At 55.7% G+C, this 18279-nt stretch overlaps 2 protein-coding genes across 2 annotated transcripts in view; one reads left to right on the forward strand and one right to left on the reverse strand.

The window, feature by feature from the left end:
* Positions 1 to 5429: 5429 nt before the first annotated feature.
* Positions 5430 to 10234, reverse strand: GDF7 (growth differentiation factor 7). Its single transcript, XM_075555815.1, has 2 exons — positions 9767 to 10234; positions 5430 to 7195 (listed from the first exon to the last, which is right to left on the reverse strand). The coding sequence occupies exons 1-2, from the start codon at positions 10149 to 10151 to the stop codon at positions 6219 to 6221; spliced, it is 1362 nt and encodes a 453-aa protein (XP_075411930.1). The 5' UTR covers positions 10152 to 10234; the 3' UTR covers positions 5430 to 6218.
* A 356-nt stretch (positions 10235 to 10590) lies between these two features.
* Positions 10591 to 18279, forward strand: part of HS1BP3 (HCLS1 binding protein 3) — a 76157-nt gene continuing 68468 nt past the window's right edge. Inside the window, exon 1 of the mRNA XM_075557064.1 lies at positions 10591 to 11060. The gene's annotated coding sequence lies outside the window, so the exon portion shown is untranslated. The remainder of the gene's footprint in view (positions 11061 to 18279) is intronic.

The following is an 18279-nucleotide window of genomic DNA, read 5'->3' on the forward strand; positions in this document are numbered from 1 at the left end:
CACTTCGAGAAGGTCCTGTACGGACTGCCATGCCCTCGGGCGATGCTCGGCCTTGTTTTTCTAGATAACTGGGTTCTGCATCTCCTTACTGACTGCCAAGACCTCAACGGGTGCCTGCACTGCAGCTTCGACTGGCAGCCTTCTCTGGGATGAAGATTTTCCAGACTAGCCAAAGGAAGTACATCTGGCAAAATGAAAGGAGAATGAAAACCTGCACGCTCAGCTGGCCTGCCCCCAAGGTCACCCGACTCTGCAGAAGCCCCTCGCTGGCTTGAGGATGCGCCCGTAAGCGCGGCAGCCCTCTGGTCCCTGTCGGGGACACACGTGAGAGAAACCAGTCCTTACAGCCACGGATCCATAGATGCATGCTCGAGGGGCCTGCAGATAGGCCTGGGGTCGACACAGGCCACAGGAAGCTGGGCATTGCCTGGGGCTCGGCTGGGCTGAGGGCGGATTTGTAATTGTTCAACCACCATAGCGGGTCTTGAAATCCAGCCTCCTTGTTCAATGACCTCACCCTTCCCCACGCTGCTTGACCTGGGCTGCATGGCTCCAACTGCTGCTGCTGCTGGGAAGCACCAGCCCAGCTTTCTGCCCAGCCTCAGGGCCCAAATCCCAGGTGCTCTGAAGTCCGGGCACAGCTTGTGTGCCACCAGCAATGGGAGTGGGCATCAGGGCTGGCAAACTCCAGTTAAGCTGGGTGCATGAGCATCGTGAGCAGAGAAGCCCTGAATGGCTTCACACCATGACTCCTTCCTCAGCCCCTCCCTGCAGCCCCAGTCTATCCACGCAAGTGACCCTCTCAGGCTAAAATATGGCCAAAGGTCAACAGCAGGTTTTGCACACCTGCAGCCTCACAGCAGGTCACCTGTCTGTGTAGCTCTCAGCTCAGCACAGATTGAAGTCCAGAGTACGGCACAAAAGGAGGAAGTCTCTCCTCCAGCCTAAACAGTCATGCGGCTCCAGGCATAGAAGGCAAAATTATCCGAAAAGTTCACAAATAAATCTCTTTTTTCCTCCTCCTCTCTAGTGCTGCTTAATGTTAAAACGCCACTGCAATTTTCCAACTCATAAAAGAGGAGAGAATGGAAAGTGCTCCTGTCCCATGGTGCTTGCCTTGGGATCCCTCCCCGGGCCAGACATAGGGAGGGACCTGGTGGGGAAGCCAGGGAGCAGTCCACGCTAGGACAAGCTCTCCTGACTCAGCCAGGGCACTGGAGTGACCCAGGACGCTGCCTGGTCTTCCAGTAAGACCATGCCTTGTCTCCTCCCTAGGTCTCCAGCCTTGGTTCGCCAGCACTGGGCCACAGTAAACGGACTGGATGGAGCTCTGGCCCCCTGGGCTCCAGCAAAGTAAACCACAGCATACAAGAAAGGGCTGGGCGTGGGTGAGCTGAGCCCTACCCTGAGGACCTGCCCAGCCCTGCACCTGCCTTACCCCAGGTGTGAATCAAAGCAACATCCAGGAAGCTTCAATAGAGGCTACATGGATAACGGTAACACACATGCACACAGGGAGAGAGAGAGAGAGAGACAGAGACAGAGAGAGGGGAGCTACAAAAACCATGAGGAGACAGGACTGGGTTCAGGATATGCCGTTACATCTGTTCTGCCTTTAAACTATCTGGGTAGACGTTGTGGGCATGTACAATCTTAGCACAGGGCAGAATTCTGATTTACAGAGGCAGAAGCCTAAGGCAAAAAGGGGCCTGAGCATGGCTTGCTACTCAGACCTCGCAGGTAACACCTACTAGACTCCAGACACCATAGTAGTCTCCCTCCAGGTGGCTCCAAGCCACGCCATGAAGTGGGCCAGCTCACCCCTGAGTGGACATGCGGAAGCCCCCACTGAGCTGCGACAACCCCAGTACCAGGAGACACCAGCCCCCACCTCCCGCCCCAGATGTGTAACTGCTAGATTCAATCCTGACCTCCCTCTCCTCCCTTCCCAATCCAAATCCTGCTGCCTTTCTCTGCACCAAGTCCCCTTGGACAGACCTTGGCTTTCCAGAGCTGGGAGTCCTGCTGGAGGCCTCTGGCCCCAGGCGCACGGTCACTGCAAGAGCCTTGGTGTGGGCCTGGGGGGGGGGGGGGTTTAACCGCTCATAAGAACCAAGGTCCTAGATAGCTGTAGTGTTTTCCTTTCCTCTCACTGCTTTTTCTGGAGGCCAGGTTCAGGCAGAGGAAGAGATGGATGCTTTTTTCGGTTCACCAGCTGCTCCTGGAAAGAATTCCGTTTCTCTGCCTGCATTTAGGGGGAAAGCCGTCTACAATCCCTAGTCCTTTTTGGCCATGCGTTGGAAGGAAATCGCTAAGAGCATAACAGGACAAATGCTGTGTAGACTGTGCGTCATAACCTTGTTACGTCCACGGAGCTGTCCGGCTCTTCAGGCCGGGCAGCAGTGCTCCTGTCCTTGCCGGCACTGTGCTTGCTGTCTGGGAGATGTTCCTACCCTGCAGTTTGATGAGTATCCTTCCCACGCCACCTGGATAATAAAATGCCAGAAAAACCAGGTGAGGCGGAGGTAGACATTTGGCAGTTGAATGAACACCTCCCCAAGCGAACACAACAAAGCCTGCCACTCTCTCCAGAGGACAGAACACAGCAGCTTGAGAAGCCAGAATTCCAAGAGCCTAGCATTTGCTCACCGGCAGAGCCACCCACCTGCCAGTCGAGGGGTCTCTGTTCACAGCAAGGCTGGTTTCAAGCACTCCCCCTGCCCTGGTCCCAGATGGCCTGCCCAGGCCCTTCCCCAAGCAGGAATGCCCAGCCCTCCTCTCTAGCAGCACTTAAGGTGGTTCAAATGATCTCAACGAATACTGCATAATTCTCCCGGGCAAAATGGAAAATCTGATTTACAAAAATAAGTGGGGAGACTTTGGTAGCTCCAGATGGGGGCCTGCCTTCGTTCACATCCTGGTACACTTTCGGCGGCTGGCTTTTCCCATTGCTGGGGCCTGGAGAGACCCCTGATGGCCCTGGCCAACTGGAGCAGAGGAGTTTGGCTTCTGCTAGTTGACCCTGACCCCTGCCTTCCACTGCTGGCAGACAGACAATGCAGACAACTGCCAAAGGGTGTGGCAGGCTCCTGCTCACTTAACCAGATCTCAGCAGCAAACCCAGTCTATGTCCCACGTGAGGGCGCTTGGCTGTCATTTTTACAATGTGAAGCACTTCGTCTTGTGCACCTAGCTGTAACTGTGCAATGCCAGCGTGGACACCGCCGGGCAGAGTGGGAGGCAGGCCAGGTGGTACCTTGTACCCTACCCTACAGCTCCACAGGAAATCCGAGAGGCAGGCCTTTGACTCAGTCACCGGAAGACACTGAGGACACCAGGGGCCATGGGAAGGGGCTGCCACATTATGAAGACAACACACAGCTCCACCGCTGGGGGAGTTTGGACTCAGGATGCTGGGAGAGACCTGTCTTGCTCAATGCAAGTCCTGTTTGAAAATGTCATGGGGGAATTGGGAAAGGGGGCTGTTTTTTATTCCCTGCCATGAACGAGCTCAGGCTACATCAAGGCATCTCCTCCCCAAAGCTTGCTTTCCTAGTTCCCTACACAAACTGGTTTGCTCTTCTCCGCCTATATTAAGCATTCTAGAATTGCTCCCAAATGATTCTTAACTGCAGCTTTTAATTAAGAAAGGCCCTTCCTAAAACTTTCAAAGCTGGCATTGTTAACACCTCGGTGTTATTTTCTTCCCACGATGACAGGTAGCAGCACCATCTCCACATAAGGTTTTAAAAATCGCCATTGGGAGGAGGAGAGTCAGCCTTCTCTGGCAACAAAATCAATGAAATATGCTGGACCCATTGGGCCACCTTGGGCCCAGTCAATAGAACTGGTTGGAATGATGCCACAGTCGCCATGTGGGGATTCTCCGCGCCCCCTCCCCCCCCCCTCACGCGGGTCGTTCATTCTTAACCTGAAAAGAGACTTGTGCTTTTGGTTATGTTTGGCTGATCATGGCCTATACGTTCACATTTTATGCAGCAGGAAGTTTAACTGAAAAAATAATATTAAATGTGTTTTGTCCCTTTGGGGGACAGGATAAAAAGGACTCAGGTGGAGCCCTTAAATAAATTGTTGACGTGGAAGGTTGTAATTGTTCTCTTTCTTATGAGTCTAAGCAGGAAAAAAAAGGGTCTAAGATGTTCGGGACCTTCCCTCCAAGACAGCTCAGTGCCACAAGTTGCGCTGCCTCGTATCTTTATGGGAGTAGGAAGCACTTTTTCTTCTGAGGAGCAGCTAGTGGGTTTGAACTTCTGATTGTGCTGTTAGCAGCCTAACCTGTAACCACTCTGCCAGCCACTGGGATTCCTGGGCCCCAGAGAGAAGGAGCAGCCCTGCCTTAAACCAGAGTCCCCGGAGAAGGGTGGGGTTTCTAAAGGTGCCCTGAGAGTAACAGCAGGTAGAACTTCCTTCTCCCAACCATTTACACAAAGCCATGAAGGACTGGGGGTGGGGGTGGGGGGGGGCCCGCAAATAAAACAGTGAGACAAATGGGATGGGGACTGGCGTGCTGGAGAGGAAGCTGCCTCCCATATGACTTTGGAGGTGGGGGGGAGGGTAAAATACAAGGAAAGATCAATGGGCTTCCACCCTGGGTCCCCCCACATCAGGGCCAGGAGCCTGGTCCAAAGGAGGCAGAGGCCAAGCGCCCTGTGCCCAGCTGCTCTAGAGGTAGGGGGGCGGGGGGGGGCAGCCAGGGAGGGAGCAGACTTTCCTACAACTCCGAATGGCTGACAGAGGTTATGCTGAGTTTCAGTCTGACAAAAGCACTTTTGTGTGGCTTCACTTCCCCTTACCATCACACTGCCAAAAACCAACCGCAACATCTCACAGTGAAAGCGTGTAAAAGCCTGTGTACGCTCAAGCCCATGTGGTCCCGCGGAGGGGGGCATTTGGAGGGCACTAAGCCTCCCTGAAGGGGTGCCCTGATGGCACAGCGGTTAAAGTACTTGGCCGGGAACCAAGGCCGACAGAACCTGCCAGCAGTGCTTTCTAGAAAGCCGTGCCCTTCCGTTTCCACCAGGATTACAGCCCGGGACATCCCATGGAGCAGTTCTACTCTGACCTGCAGGGTCACTGTGAGTCAGAATGGATTTGACAGTTGGGTTGGGTTAGGTTTTTGGAAGCCCTCAGGCTGACAGTCTGAGTCCTCTTCAAAGGCAGGCGGCAGGATGGCTCCCAGCCTCCTTCAAGCCCTGTGTATGCCTCTCTGCCAACTTCTTGAGAACACTTCCTGGCAAGTCTATAGGAAAAGCAGTAGCTGAGTGCCCTTTCCCGGCTTGCATCTCAGCCACACACACACACCCCCTCCACCTCCAAAGCTCTGCTACCACCTCAGCCCCAGAGCAAGGGCTTCTGAATCCTCCAACCCTAGCCCACCCATCCCCCTCCACCCCAATTCCACCCCAGATTCCATGCAGCAGTCTCAGACCTCTGCCTTATTCTATTCCCCAAAGCAAGACAAAGATTCTTTCTATTCGTTCCACTTTCCAGGTCATTCCCAATTGGAATTGATTTTAAAAACAAAACAAAAAAGGGACGCCAACCTTCGCCGCGATCTGGGAAGCTCCCCATAAATTCCTTCGGACAAATGTTTCCTTTCAAAGCTGAGGAAGGGGCGCACGGTACAGTTTAAAAGTTAAAGAAACAAAGAGATACCGTTTAGAGGTGTTCCTTCCTAGGGTAAATGCCCCGTCCCACCCCAAAGGTCTTAGAGCCCTTCTGTGGGGGCCCAGGGTACTGGCACTGGAAACACCAGCCCAGAAGGGCAAGGGCGTGCCCTGCACCCTACGGGGGCCCAAGTAGGGATGAGGCAACAAGACTTACTTCCCTCTCGTTCACCCAGTTCTCTAGCCTGTTTCTATCGGATTTAGCGCTTGTTAGTGTCGCATCATCTCAAGCGCCCTTCTCCCCCCTTCAAAGGGGCAAGGGGCAGCAATCTTTGAACTATTTGCAAAATACACAAGGCTGTGACATTTGGTGGCCTGGGGTCACCGCTTCCCCGGGGGCTTCGGAAGCAGTCCAAGGTCATTGTGAACAAGTGTGCGCGTGCTTTCTCCTCCGGGCAGACGCGGACCAAAGACCGACGCGCACCCACACTCAGTGCCCGGGCTGGGCTCGGCTCGGCGTACAGCTGCTCTTCCGCGAGGGCTCCTCCGCGGGCGGCGACGCGGCTGCTCTCTCCCGGCCCGGCCCGCACGCTACCTGCAGCCGCAGGCCTCCACCACCATGTCTTCATACTGCTTGTAGACCACGTTGTTGGCGGCGTCGATGTAGAGGATGCTGATGGGGCTGAGGCGCGCGGGCACGCAGCAGGAGGCCGGCGCTGCGTCCGGCGCCATGGAGTTCAGCAGCGTCTGAATGATGGCGTGGTTGGTGGGCTCCAGGTGCGAGCGCAGCGGGAAGTCGCAAATGCCCTCGCAGTGGTACGCCTCGTAGTCCAGGGGCGCGATGATCCAGTCGTCCCAGCCCAGCTCCTTGAAGTCCACGTGCAGCGGCTTGCGGCTGCAGCGGCTCCGGCCCCTGCGCCCGTGGCCCCGGCCCGAGCCCGAGCCCGCACCCCCGCCGCCGGGCGCGGTCCGAGCCCCAGCCACCGCGGTCCGTCGCCGCCGCCGGCCGCTGGGAACCGCTTTCGGCGCCCGGGAACCGGGTCCCGGCTCGGGCGGCGGCTCTGCAGCCAGCACCGCCCCGAGCGCCAGGGCCTGGGCGCGGATCTCCCGGAACAAGCTTTCCTTCCTCTGCGCTCGGGAAGAAACGACGAGCAGCGCGCGCTCTTCTGCCGCCGCGCCGCCCGCGCCCCACGAGCCCACGCCCAGCAGCCGCGGGGCCAGCGGGTTCCGCGCGGGCCCGGCCACGGCGCGCAGCTGCAGGCAGAAGGCCGAGCCTGCGCGCGGCCCTCGGCGGTGGTGCCGCACGGCGTCCGCCACGTCGAACACTTCCCAGCGCGCGGCGGCCAGGGGCTCGGCGGCTCGCGAGTGCAGCAGGCGCGGGGCGCGCGCAGCGCCCGGACACGTGGAGAGCAGGAACAGCGGCGGCGGAGATGCTATGTCCGGACCCAGCTCCAGGGGCGCGCGGCGCAGCACTCGCAGCTCGGCGCCCACCACCTCGTCGGCGTCGGGCAGGCTAGACACATCGAACAGGAACCTCTGACCACTCTCCGCCGCCGCCGCCGAGTCGTCTGCGAGGACAGGCAGAGGCAGGAAAAGGGAAGAATTCGGTGAGAGCGGAGCAGGCACTCCCCGCCACCCTCCGCATTGCAAATCGCCAGCCACCGTGCCAGCTGAAGTCAGGAGGCTTGGAACTGTCCGCGCTGATTCTTGGGTCGGGGCCCCAGATCTAACGCGGACAGTGGGGCCCAAAGGAAAAAGAAGGAACTTTTCCATTCGCCTCAGGCGTACCTCCTCAACCACTCAGGGACACCAATGTCTCCCACATGGTCGCACTCGGGACCCCAACTTAAGACCACAGTACCCCCCTCTCCCCTGCCCCCCCCTCCCGCTGCCTGGTGTGGGCGAGGTCAGAGGCCAGATTCCCGGCCGGTGGCCACACCAGAACTCTGGAGTCCTCTCCAAGGCCTGGACCAGTTTGGCTGTTGGCTCAAGTCACGGAGCTGTACGGGAACATGATGGCCCCCAGAGGAAAACAGAAAATCCTTGTTGGCCGAAAACGCTTTCTTCTGCTAGATCGCTTCTCCAAGGAAGAAGCTAGTGGCTCCGATGGGAAACACTGTCAGCCAGGACTGCAGAGACCCTCCAATCCAGCCTCAGAAGAACGGGACCCAGCTCAGGGCCACACTCTGCCCCAGGTCTCAGAGCAAATGAGCTCCACTAGCTGGGGAGCTCTAGGCCCGGCTCTTCCCTGTACCCCACGAATTGAGGGGACAAGTAGGCAAAGGAGCACCAGGAACCTCAGAAGTAGGTGAGGCAGCCGGTCCGCCTTTCTACTGAAGGGAGGGCAGCAGCGTCTCGGTGAGGGCTAGTGTCCAGGTCCCACCTGTCCCTCCACAGTGATTCATCTGGGGTTTTCCTGGGGTTTTTTGTTTGTTTGTTTGTTTGTTTGTTTGTTTGGCGGCAGCGGCCTTTGGGGAGGGGGGAGTGCAGGGGGACTGGGAAAATTGTAAAAATTCCCACAACAGCAGATAAGGAGCTCTCTTTGAAGAGGGTCATATGGTTTTGTTTTGCGCCCAAACTCAGAGACTGTGGAGACTCCCCGCGGCCCATCAGAGATTCGCTCACTAACCATGGACCCCAGGCCCTGGCTGTCTGGAGGCCAAGGACTCTGCCGCCCTTGGTGTCTCCCTGGGACATCGAACAACCCACTCCAAGTCGTGCAGCTGGGCGAGGAAGCTCTGGGTGGAGAAGGAGGTGCAGGGCAAGTGCCCCACCCCAATCACCCCTTTTGGCCCCAGAATAAGTTTGTGTGTGCTCTCCCAGCTTCTCCTGCTGCCCCTCCGCCACCCCTAGCCTCAAGCTCCCCACCACTGCATTCTCCGGGAGGGAAAAGGGGGCCTCACTGAGCTCCCCAGGGGAAGTCCTGGAATCTAATGCAGGCTGAGGTGCTGGCCTTGCTCCCCCTGAGAAAGCACAGCTGGCGCCTCTGCGCACTTAGACCCTGAACAGCCCGCCCACCCGCTCCTGCAAGCCCCTGGCCAACGCTGCAATGAGGACCAAGACTCGGGCTCCAGCACCCATTCCAGCCCTGTGGAGAATGCTAACTAGTTCCCCCAAACCTCAGAGTCAATTGGTCCTGGGGTTATACCCCAAAGCACCCACCCTGTAGGAGGGGGCTGGGCGGGGATTTGGTGCTTCACAGCCTCTGCCTGCTCCCACAGGTTAGGGGAAAAGGTATGCTGCCCTCCGCACAGGCAGGGGCTGCCTGGAGACCAACCGCGCCTACCTTTCCAGCCTGGTTCTCCCTTTCAATGCTGCATTTCGGGCTGGATAAAATTAAGGTCGAAATTGCTTGAATTTCCGCCTGAAATTAGTTAAAATTTCCCTATCTGTCTGCTTTAAAGACTTCAAGGGAGATTAATAAAATCCATATGACACACCACCACTACCACTCTGCCTCACTCACGCCCTACCTCTGCAAAGCCCAGGGTGGAGTGAGGCGGCATGTGTGTGTTTCCAGAGAAGCATTCCTGAATTGGGTGCCCTCCCTCAGCCAAACAGGCAGACCTCAAACCCTGGCCCTCCAGAGGGCCCAGCCCGAGACACCGGGCACCTATACCTACATCACACACATCCAAGCCACTGCCACCCAGAAAGAGCCCGTGGAAAACACCGCCTCACACCTGATGAAGACACCAGCCTTTCCGAGGCCGGCTATTTCAATCTGTCGCCTGCGCCCTGCCCTGGGCTCCCCCAATTTCGGTGGCCCCTGGGAGCTTCAGCTAATGGTGCAATGAAGCAGCCGCTGCCACCCTCGCTGCGAAGTCCCTCTTGGGCCGAGCCCGGCGGTCCTAGCTCCTGCCCCATGTTCTTCTCCGAAGGATGGGGCTCCAAGAAACCTCCTGACCCTTCTCCACGAAGAGAATCTCTGAGGAGGGGCCGGGCCGCCCCACCCTCGCTCCCCACCAGCGGCCCCGGTTCGCGCCACAGTCCAGGTGCAGCGAGCTCGACGAAGTTCTAACACCTGCGGCTGGGGCGTGCGGGGCCCCAAATGTAAAGGTGCGCGCGACACGGTTCCGGCGGCGGCCTCCGCGGGGGACAGGACGGGATGGGCGCGCGTGGGAGAGGTGTGTGAGTACCTTGAGCGGCTTGATCTGCGAAGCCTGTGATTGTGTCCGCGTGGCCGTGCCGCCCGGAGCCTGAGGTCGAAGTGGCCGCTGTGCCGGCGGGAGCCCTCCCGGACAGGCTGCGGTACAACGACATCATGAACTGGTGAGGCACCACCGAGCCGTTCCGGAAGCTGGAGCCCGCGACGCGGCGCGCGGCGCGGGCCCCGAGAGCCGAGGCGGCCGGGGCCGCGGAGAGGCCCGCAGCCGGGGGGAGGTTCCGCCCGCCGCCGCTCCCCGAGCCCCCGGCCGGCCCTGCCCCCGCCGCCCGCAGCACGGCCGCCGCCTCGAGCCCGTCGCGGGGGCGGCAGGCGCTCAGCAGCCAGAGGCACAGCGCGGCGGCGGCGCTCAGGTCCATGGGTTCCGTGGGCCGGGCGGGCTGGCGGCGCGCGCTCCGTGGCTTCGGGAAGTCCCCCGGCGCCTTTTGAACATAGTGTTTAATAATGGGGGAAGTGTGCGCAGCAAGCCACGGCCCCCCCTATCCCCGCGCCCTCCCTCCCTCTCCACCCCCGCCCGATGCCCCGAGCAGCGCCCTCTGCCGAACACCCGGGACAGCGACGCGCTCCGCGTTCCAGTCTAACGTGGAGTCCCGGGCAGGAGCCGCCTCCCGGGGCGCAGCGCTCCCCCCGACCTCCCCCACCCCTTGCGCTAGGAAGTGTGGCCCGCCGGCCCCGGGGCTCCCGCCGTCTCCCCTGCCCCCTCTTCTTCCCCCCTCCCCGGGAACCATCGGTCCCCACCCACCGGGCCGCGCCCGCACTCAGGGCCCCAGCCTTCCCTCTTGCCCAGGGGCTTCGCACTCGCTCGCACAGCTGCGTCCCCACTCCCCTGCGGAGCATCGCCGGCCCCCTTGCCCCTCACCACGGAGGTAGGGCCACGGAGGGGTTCGCCCTGCCCGGAGACCCCGCAACCCCGCGGCGAACGACCCTAGAGAGAGACCGAGAGGGCGCGCAGGAACGGCCCGGGCGCGTCCTCCATCAGCCGGTCTCCATCTCCCACGGCTCGGCGCGTGGCCGGGGCAGGGGACCCGCCTGGGCGGAAAAGCAGGCTAGCGCAGTCGCCAAGAGGCGTCCAAGGCGCGGTCCCGCCGTCGGAAAGGAACTATGGGAGCGCGGAACGGGCCCTTTGGCGGAGCCCAAGCTGTGAGCAGGCATCACCATGGCGAAGCCCCGCGGGAATGCCTCTCCGACATCACAGGGGCCACCTTCCTCTGGCCCTGTTAGGCGGCCGCGTTTCGGCTGCCGGACTGGCTATCAGAGACGGTCCACTGGTATGTTCAACGCGGGCCTGAAGCCGGAGGGCGGGCGGGCAGCAAGGCGCACCAGGATGGCGCCCGCGAGCTTCTCTCCCCGGCCGCCAGTACTTTGCGGGGCCGGAGCGGGGACGCGGGGCACCCCCTGCACTAGGCCGGGCAGCGGGCGCTTGGGTCTGCAAAGAGTCTGGGCAGGTCCCAGAGGCCAGGTCTCCAGAGGGTTCGCGGAGAAGGGAGGCTGTCGACGGGTGTCAGCTCAGTTCGACGCTGGGAGTAGGAACGGCAAGGACAGACCATTAGTTAGGCTATTACGCGAGTCTGGGGCCGAAAGATCGCTGGAAGCAGGTTTGCCTCTCCTTTCTCTATAAAATTGCATTTGTTACCTGGACTCCAGGGCTAGACTGGTTTGGGATGCCAAGATCCCTCTGAGCGGTGACCAGCGTCCACAGTTATCCGGTCTGTGGCTCTGTGCTCTGCGCCCGGACAGACCGGACGGAAGAGGCCTTGGCGGCTGGAGCCATGGGTCATCTGCTGCGGTTCTAGTGCACCGTGCACCGGCTGCTTCGTCCCAAGCGAACTGATGGGCCACCGTCCTCCTAGAGGACTTATGGGGAGAGGAAGGGGTGTGTGTTCTGGTGTAGGATTCCAGGGCCAACAAAGCGGACCGAGAAAAAAGGCCCGAGGGTAGCATGGGAGGTTCTAGGCGAGAAGGCAGCCCCCCTCCCGCCTCCGCCAGCCTGGACCAGCGGTTCTGGATCTTCGCGTTCGTGCGTAAAGCGAGAGCCGTGATTTATTCCTGTTTTCCTTTGTCGGCCCATATCTTCTCTCCAATACTCAACGCCATCTATCCCCCTGCATATTATAAAGTCAACAATAAAAGCACAAGCACGTGGAGCTTTAGTATGGGCAAAAGAGACAATAAGCAGATAAATCTGTAATACTCTATCCGGTGATTTTCAAAAAAAGGGAAATGATGGAAAACCAGGGCTAGGTACAGAGGGAGACTTGATTGAGGCCAAGCCTAGCAGGGGAGGAGGAGCGCCCCTCCCTTCCCCTGCAGGAGTGACGGGAAACCCCACTGTAAGCCCGACCCTGCAACATGCCCACTGCTTTATGTATCCCACGGCATTTCATCCTCACAGCTGCTCTATTCTCCCAGGGAGGCTGATGTTATCCCCATTGCATTGACAAGAAAGTTGAGTCACAAAGAGATTTGACATCTTCTCCAGCATCCAGGGTAGCTGAGGTTGGATGCACCAATACCTTTGCCTAGCTCTTTTGTGTCTGCAGGGGAGCTCACAAAGCATGCTCTTGGAGCTGTGAGCTTGGAGCTGCCAGGGGCACTTTGAAGGGAAATGCTTCCACTGTGTTCCCAGGGCAGTCCCTGGAAAACTATGGATGAGACGCAGATAGGAGGGGACTGATTACCTTCTACACCCCTGGACCTCCGAACTCCAGCTGCCTCCTCCAGGAGAGAAGGTGGTATTGGTACCAAAGAGGGGCCTCCAGCAGGGTTGGAGGAGCTGTTTCTTGTCTGGGGTGAAGAGAGGTGACCCCTAGGGAAGCCTTTCGTTTTGCTCCGCCTCCAACGCATGCAGCATCTGGGTGCTTTCTCAGTCAGAGATTCCAAGGCTTTAAGAGCTGTTAGGTTACTTAGGGCAACTTCCCTAAATAACCTGTGACATGTCTGAATCATAAACAGTTATTTATCAGGCTGCGATGTCCCAGGATACTGCAAGCGGCCAATGTGTTTGGCTAACACAAAGGCTGGAGGTTTGAGTCCTGCCAGAGGTGCTTTAGAATAAAAGTCTGGCAATCTACTTCCCAACACAATCGATTTTTGTAAACATTCATACTCACTGCCCATTCACAGTGACCCTATGGGGAAGAGTGGAACTGCCCCCGTGAGTTTCCAAGATGGTAACCACGGATGGGAGTGGAAAGCCGTGTCTTTCCCCCGTGTCTGCTGACCCTTCAGATGGCAGCCCAATGCATAACCCTGAGTTTTCTGGTTTTTTTTTTTTTAAAAAAAAACAACTCTATTCTGATCCACATTATATCGCCACAAACCATTATCAATTGAATGCCCAGACTGCTTGATCACCTGCAGAGATGGGCTCCCTTCCCCAGCCAGTGCCAAGTGAGAGGAAGTCCTTATTCCTGCACCTAGGAGAGCCAACATTGCCCACTTTTCCAGTGGGGAGTTCAAGTGCGGGAAACATGGAACACTGGGTTGGTTCCTTGTAGGACGTTAGTCTTGGATTCTGCCAAACAGAATCATGTTGGAGGGACCCTCGGGCGCTGACATCTGGGCGATGTCAGCTGTAGACAGTTAAGCTCACACAAGTGTCCCCTTTCACATCCAGACACTTGCGCTTGTCTTCCTCTCTGTTGCTTGACCAAGTGTGATGCCCTTCTGCAGGGACTGTTCTCTCCTGGCAACATGTCTAAAACACACAAGATGAAATCGCCCCAGCCTGGTCTCTTAGGGAACACCCTGGCCATACGTCTTTCAAAACAAATCATTTTGTCCTTTCAACAGTCCGTGATACTTTCAGGATTCTTCTGCACCACAATTCAAATGCATCCACTCTTCTTTGGTCTTCCTTATTCATTGCCCAACTTTCACATCCGGATGAGGCGACTGAAAATACCAGGGCTTGGGCCAAGCATATCATAGTCCTCAAAGAAACATCCTTGCTTTCAACATGCTAAAGAGGTCTTGTGCAGATTTACCCAGTGAAACGCATCATTCGGTCTCTTGCCTGCTGCTTCCAGGAGTGTTGATTGTGGACAGGGTTCAACCTTTCCTCCACTTATCAGGTTACCTGTTGGTCCAGTGGGGAGGATTTGGGGCTTCCTTACATTGAGCTGTACGTGATCCACACTGAAGGCTGCAATCCTTGATCTTCATCAGCAAATGCCTCAGGTCCTCCTCACCTTCAGCAAGCAAGGTTGTGTCATCCTTCAACATAGCACAGGTTGTTAATAAACCTTCCTCCAATCCGAATGCTGAGTTCTTCCTCATATAGTTCAGCTTCTCAGGTGCTTTGCTCAGAATGCAGATTGAGTAATTATGATGAGAGGATGCAACCCTGGCCCACACCTTTCCTGATTTTAAACCATGCAGCACCCCCTTGCTCTGTTTGCATAGCTGCCTCTTAATCAATGTACAAGTCCTACATGAGCACAATCATGTGTTCTGGAATTCCCATGCTTCTCAAGGCATAGATGTTAGGATTTACAACACATATTTTTGCGGGCAAAGTTCAAACCGTAACATCCACTCCGTCACATCCCCTCTCCAAAAAACATCACCACAAGACAACCTCACTTTCATTTTTCTGGATTATCTAAGTCGAATACAAGAGAGGCTTCAATCCTTGGGCCCACTTCTTCATCTGTGAACCTGTGAAATCAAAAACATAAGTTATCATTTTTTTGCAAAGTACAGTACAAAATGCACGACAAAGACCTTTCATTATAAATGAGAGAAACTGGAAGGACAGAAGGAACAGCAAGTGCCAAGCAAGCCCCACATCCAGCAAAAAACAACACCCACTAGCTCTCAGGGTGTGGAAAATCCTCCGTTGTTGGGGACCACCAACACCCACCCTCCAGCCCGTGGGTGGGTGTTGGCCTCGCCCTCGGGTTTCTGGGTGGAGAACTTGCAGCCCCCACCCCCCCCCCAGCTTCCGCTCTGCCCCTTGCTCCCTCTGCTTCCATGCCGTAGGTACTGTGTACTTGTCAGAGCATTAGCCTGTGGTACCACACTCTCTGCCTTAGGTATCTAGCGCCGCTGGAGCAGAAATGCCACACGATGCAGATGTCTCTTAAGAAACAGCTGTATCGTTTCTGTACTTTGGGAGGTGGGTGGCCAAAGTCTCAGCCTAGGCTGCTCCAGGGGAAAGTTTTCTCTGTCAGGTCTGAAGGATGGCCCTCATCTCTTCTGCTTCCTCTTCCTGGTGCCTTGGATGTCTCCATTCCTTGGCATGCATCTTACTCCATGGCTGCTCTTCTGCTTGCTTGTTTAGTCTCTTTTACATCTGATAAGGGGTAGACTTAAGACACACCCTTCACGAATCCTGCCTCCTCAAGAGGCAGACAACCCATGCTCATGTAGACTTACCACCATAAACATAGAGGTTAGGATTTACACAACATATTTGGGGTTGGGGGGAGGGGAGACCCAATTCAATCCGTAACAGATGTCAAGAGGACTCTGAGGGACTTGGAGCTGAGCCACTCGACCAGGCCTAACATACAGATTGGAAGCCAAGTCCCCATCATGGAGACATGGCCAGCAACGTCTGATGAATCTTTAGAGTCGCCTCAGAGTTGTGGTTCCTCTCTTGTGCTTTTGTCCTCCGCTGAGCACAGAACACCTTGTCTCAGCTCTATGCTCAGGGGACCCAGGTGAAAGGCCAGCCTCTGCCTTATCCACATGGGTCTCTCCCGATCCACCAGGTTCCAGGTTCCTACAGCCACGCACACTTTTAGATCATGTAACGGTTGTCCCTTGATCTGTTCAGTTGATGCTCCTGGCAGTCAAGAAAGCTGAATTCAGATCTTGGCTCTACTCCTGGCCTGCAAGCCCCTTGCTCTTTGCTAGTGTTAGAGTCCACACAGTATAATCAAATGCCCATCCAGACTCCGCCGGCACAAGGTGGAGGGTGTGAGGATTAGTACAGCCCAGGTCACCGCCAGGAACCCAGACAGGGGCCTGGTGGTAGTCTGGGCTTACCACGGGTTTTGGCTTTTTTTAAAAACTGAGCTGGGGAGAAAGTTAAAGTTAGAGGTGAGGAGGGAAGGCACTGGGGTAAAGGAGTTGAGAGAGGGGAGACATCGATGCCAACATTGTATCTGGTAATGCTGATTTTCTTTGAAACCAGAGATGTGCCCCCAAATGTCTCTCAAGAAAGATCTGTGAGTGGGGCAGCCCTGGGCATTGGGTATGGGATGACTCCTGCAGGGCTTGTTGTCAGTCCTCTAGGCATAATACTCAGAGCGCTCTCTCTCTCTCTCTCTCTCTCTCTCTCTCTCTCTCTCTCTCTCTCTCTCTCTCTCTCTCTCTCTCTCTCTCTCTCTCTCTCTCTCTCTCTCTCTCTCTCTCTCTCAGGAATTTCCCATGCTCAACACATGACTGCCCCACCCCAGGTTACCCTGAGCAACTGCTCTGGCATCCATGCTGGAATGGGGCTACAGCTCCAACCTCAGGTCGCTGGGCTCTGCTTGCCCCTGTGCCTGGTGTGTTGGGTGGGACAAGGGGAGGGGACAGAGGAGAAGGAGAGATGGGTGACTTCTTTCCCTGAAGTCTTCCTAAGGGGATATCTCTTAGGCTTATGTTTAAGACAAGAGACTGAGGCCTAACAGATACTGCCATCTGCTGGCCCCTGGCTGTAGCAGCATTACAGTGTGGCTGCTCCGTCCAGCAGGAGACTGGAATCCACACACCAGGACTTGTGCGGTTGCACAACTTTACAGGATGTTTGCAAAGTGTCCTGGGAAATAAGGGAGAAAGGACCACATGCCGCTCTTGGAGTCAAGACTTAAGAGGGGCATCAAAAAGTTTCTGGGGGGAAATCCATTATCTTTAATTCTATTATCATATGGAGGGATAAGGATCCCTGATGGTGTAATGAACTGGTCTGTTAACTGCAAAGTCAGTAGTTTGGAATTTGTCAGCTGCTCCTTGGGAGAAAGATGAGGCTCTCTAACTCATAAACAGTTACAGTTTCGGAAACCTGCAGGGACAGTTCTGCCCTGTTCTAGGGTCACTGTGAGTCAGCATTGACTTGATGGCCGTAAGCATGGCTTTTGTGGAGTGATGGTAAAGACCTCGCTGCAGATTCTACTTCTGCATAAGCTTTGAGGTCTAGAGAAAGTTTCCGGACTTGTCTGCTTTTGATAGATTGACCTGTGCCCACCCCCACTGTGTTATTCTGGGTTGACAAGAGAAACCAAGCGAGAGACACTCATATGTGTAAGAGAGAGCTTTATATCAAAGAGTAATTGTATATTGAGAAAACATCCTACCCCAGTCCAGCAATCAAGACCATAAGTCCAATATTAGCCCAAATGTCATACTAGTCCATGAATTCCTCTTTAGACTCACACAGCACATGCAATGATGCTTAATTCAGGAAGATCACAAGCTGGGGGGTGAAGTCTTGTGGATCCAGTGGTGGTGGAAGCATCTTCAGGGCTCTGTTTGCCATCAGTGTGGCTCCATGTGGCTTGTCAACAGGGAGTTGTAAGCAGAGAGAGGAGTGTGGCCTGCCTCCCAGGAGAAAAAGAGAGGAAGTGCCCAGAATCCTCAGATTAGGCCATGCCCACAAAGAAGTATCAGGTTGTGACCTGATTGACAGGCTAGACTCCACCCCTTTGCTCTTAATAGCCTCAAGTTGACATGACATTATGTAACTACCACCCCCATCCCCCCAAAAGTAGGTGTTGTAAATTTGAACCTCCATGCCTATGATGAAGTTTTAGACTACTAACTGAAAGGACAGGGGGTGCAAACCACCAACAGCTTGATGGGAGGAAGATGAGACTATTTGCTCCTATAAAGATTGACTGCCGTTGAAACTTTACATAGGAATCAACTCAATAGCAGTGGGTTTGGTTTTACTGTCAATCGCCTGTGGTTACACTCTTATGGGAAGTGAATTGTGTTTGTTAAATTAATGAGACAGAATCCATTTAAGAGTATCATAAATCAATCTCTTTTGAAGTATAAAGTGTGTTAGTCCGAGTTGACTAGGGAAACAAACTCATAGACACTCATATGTGTATAAGAAAGAGCTTTATATAAAGAGTAATTGTATAATGAGAAAATATCCCAGCCCAGTCCAGATCAAATCTGTAAGTCCGATATTAGCCCATATGTCCAATGCCATTCAATACATTCCTCTTCAGACTCATGCAACACATGCAATGATGCCAAATGCAGGAAGATTACAGGCCAGTGGGTGGAAAGTCTTGTGGATCCAGTGGTGGTGGAAGCATCTCAGTGCTGCTGAGGGTCTCCATGTGGATCTACCAGCTCCAGGGTTCTGGCTCCATCAGTGTAGCTCCATGTAGCTTATCAACATGAATGTGTAGCAGAGAGAGTGTGTCTGGCCTCCAGTGAGCTATTTATCTCCATCGTGCCTCCAAATGAGGTCACCAAACTGTGACCTGATTGACAGGCTAGACTCCCCACCTTCCTCAAGTTGATAGATTATGTAACTGCCAC

The sequence above is a fragment of the Tenrec ecaudatus genome, chromosome 8 (assembly GCF_050624435.1).
Source record: "Tenrec ecaudatus isolate mTenEca1 chromosome 8, mTenEca1.hap1, whole genome shotgun sequence".
Taxonomy (NCBI): Eukaryota; Metazoa; Chordata; class Mammalia; order Afrosoricida; family Tenrecidae; genus Tenrec; species Tenrec ecaudatus.

What these genes read in the sequence shown, in the direction of transcription:
- GDF7 (XM_075555815.1), bottom strand. Translation starts at nt 10,151, where the DNA reads ATGGACCTGAGCGCCGCCGCCGCGCTGTGCCTCTGGCTGCTGAGCGCC. An exon ending in CGCAGATCAAGCCGCTCAAG is followed by an intron (nt 7,196 to 9,766) that starts GTACTCACACAC and finishes CTGTCCTCGCAG; the next exon opens with ACGACTCGGCGGCGGCGGCG.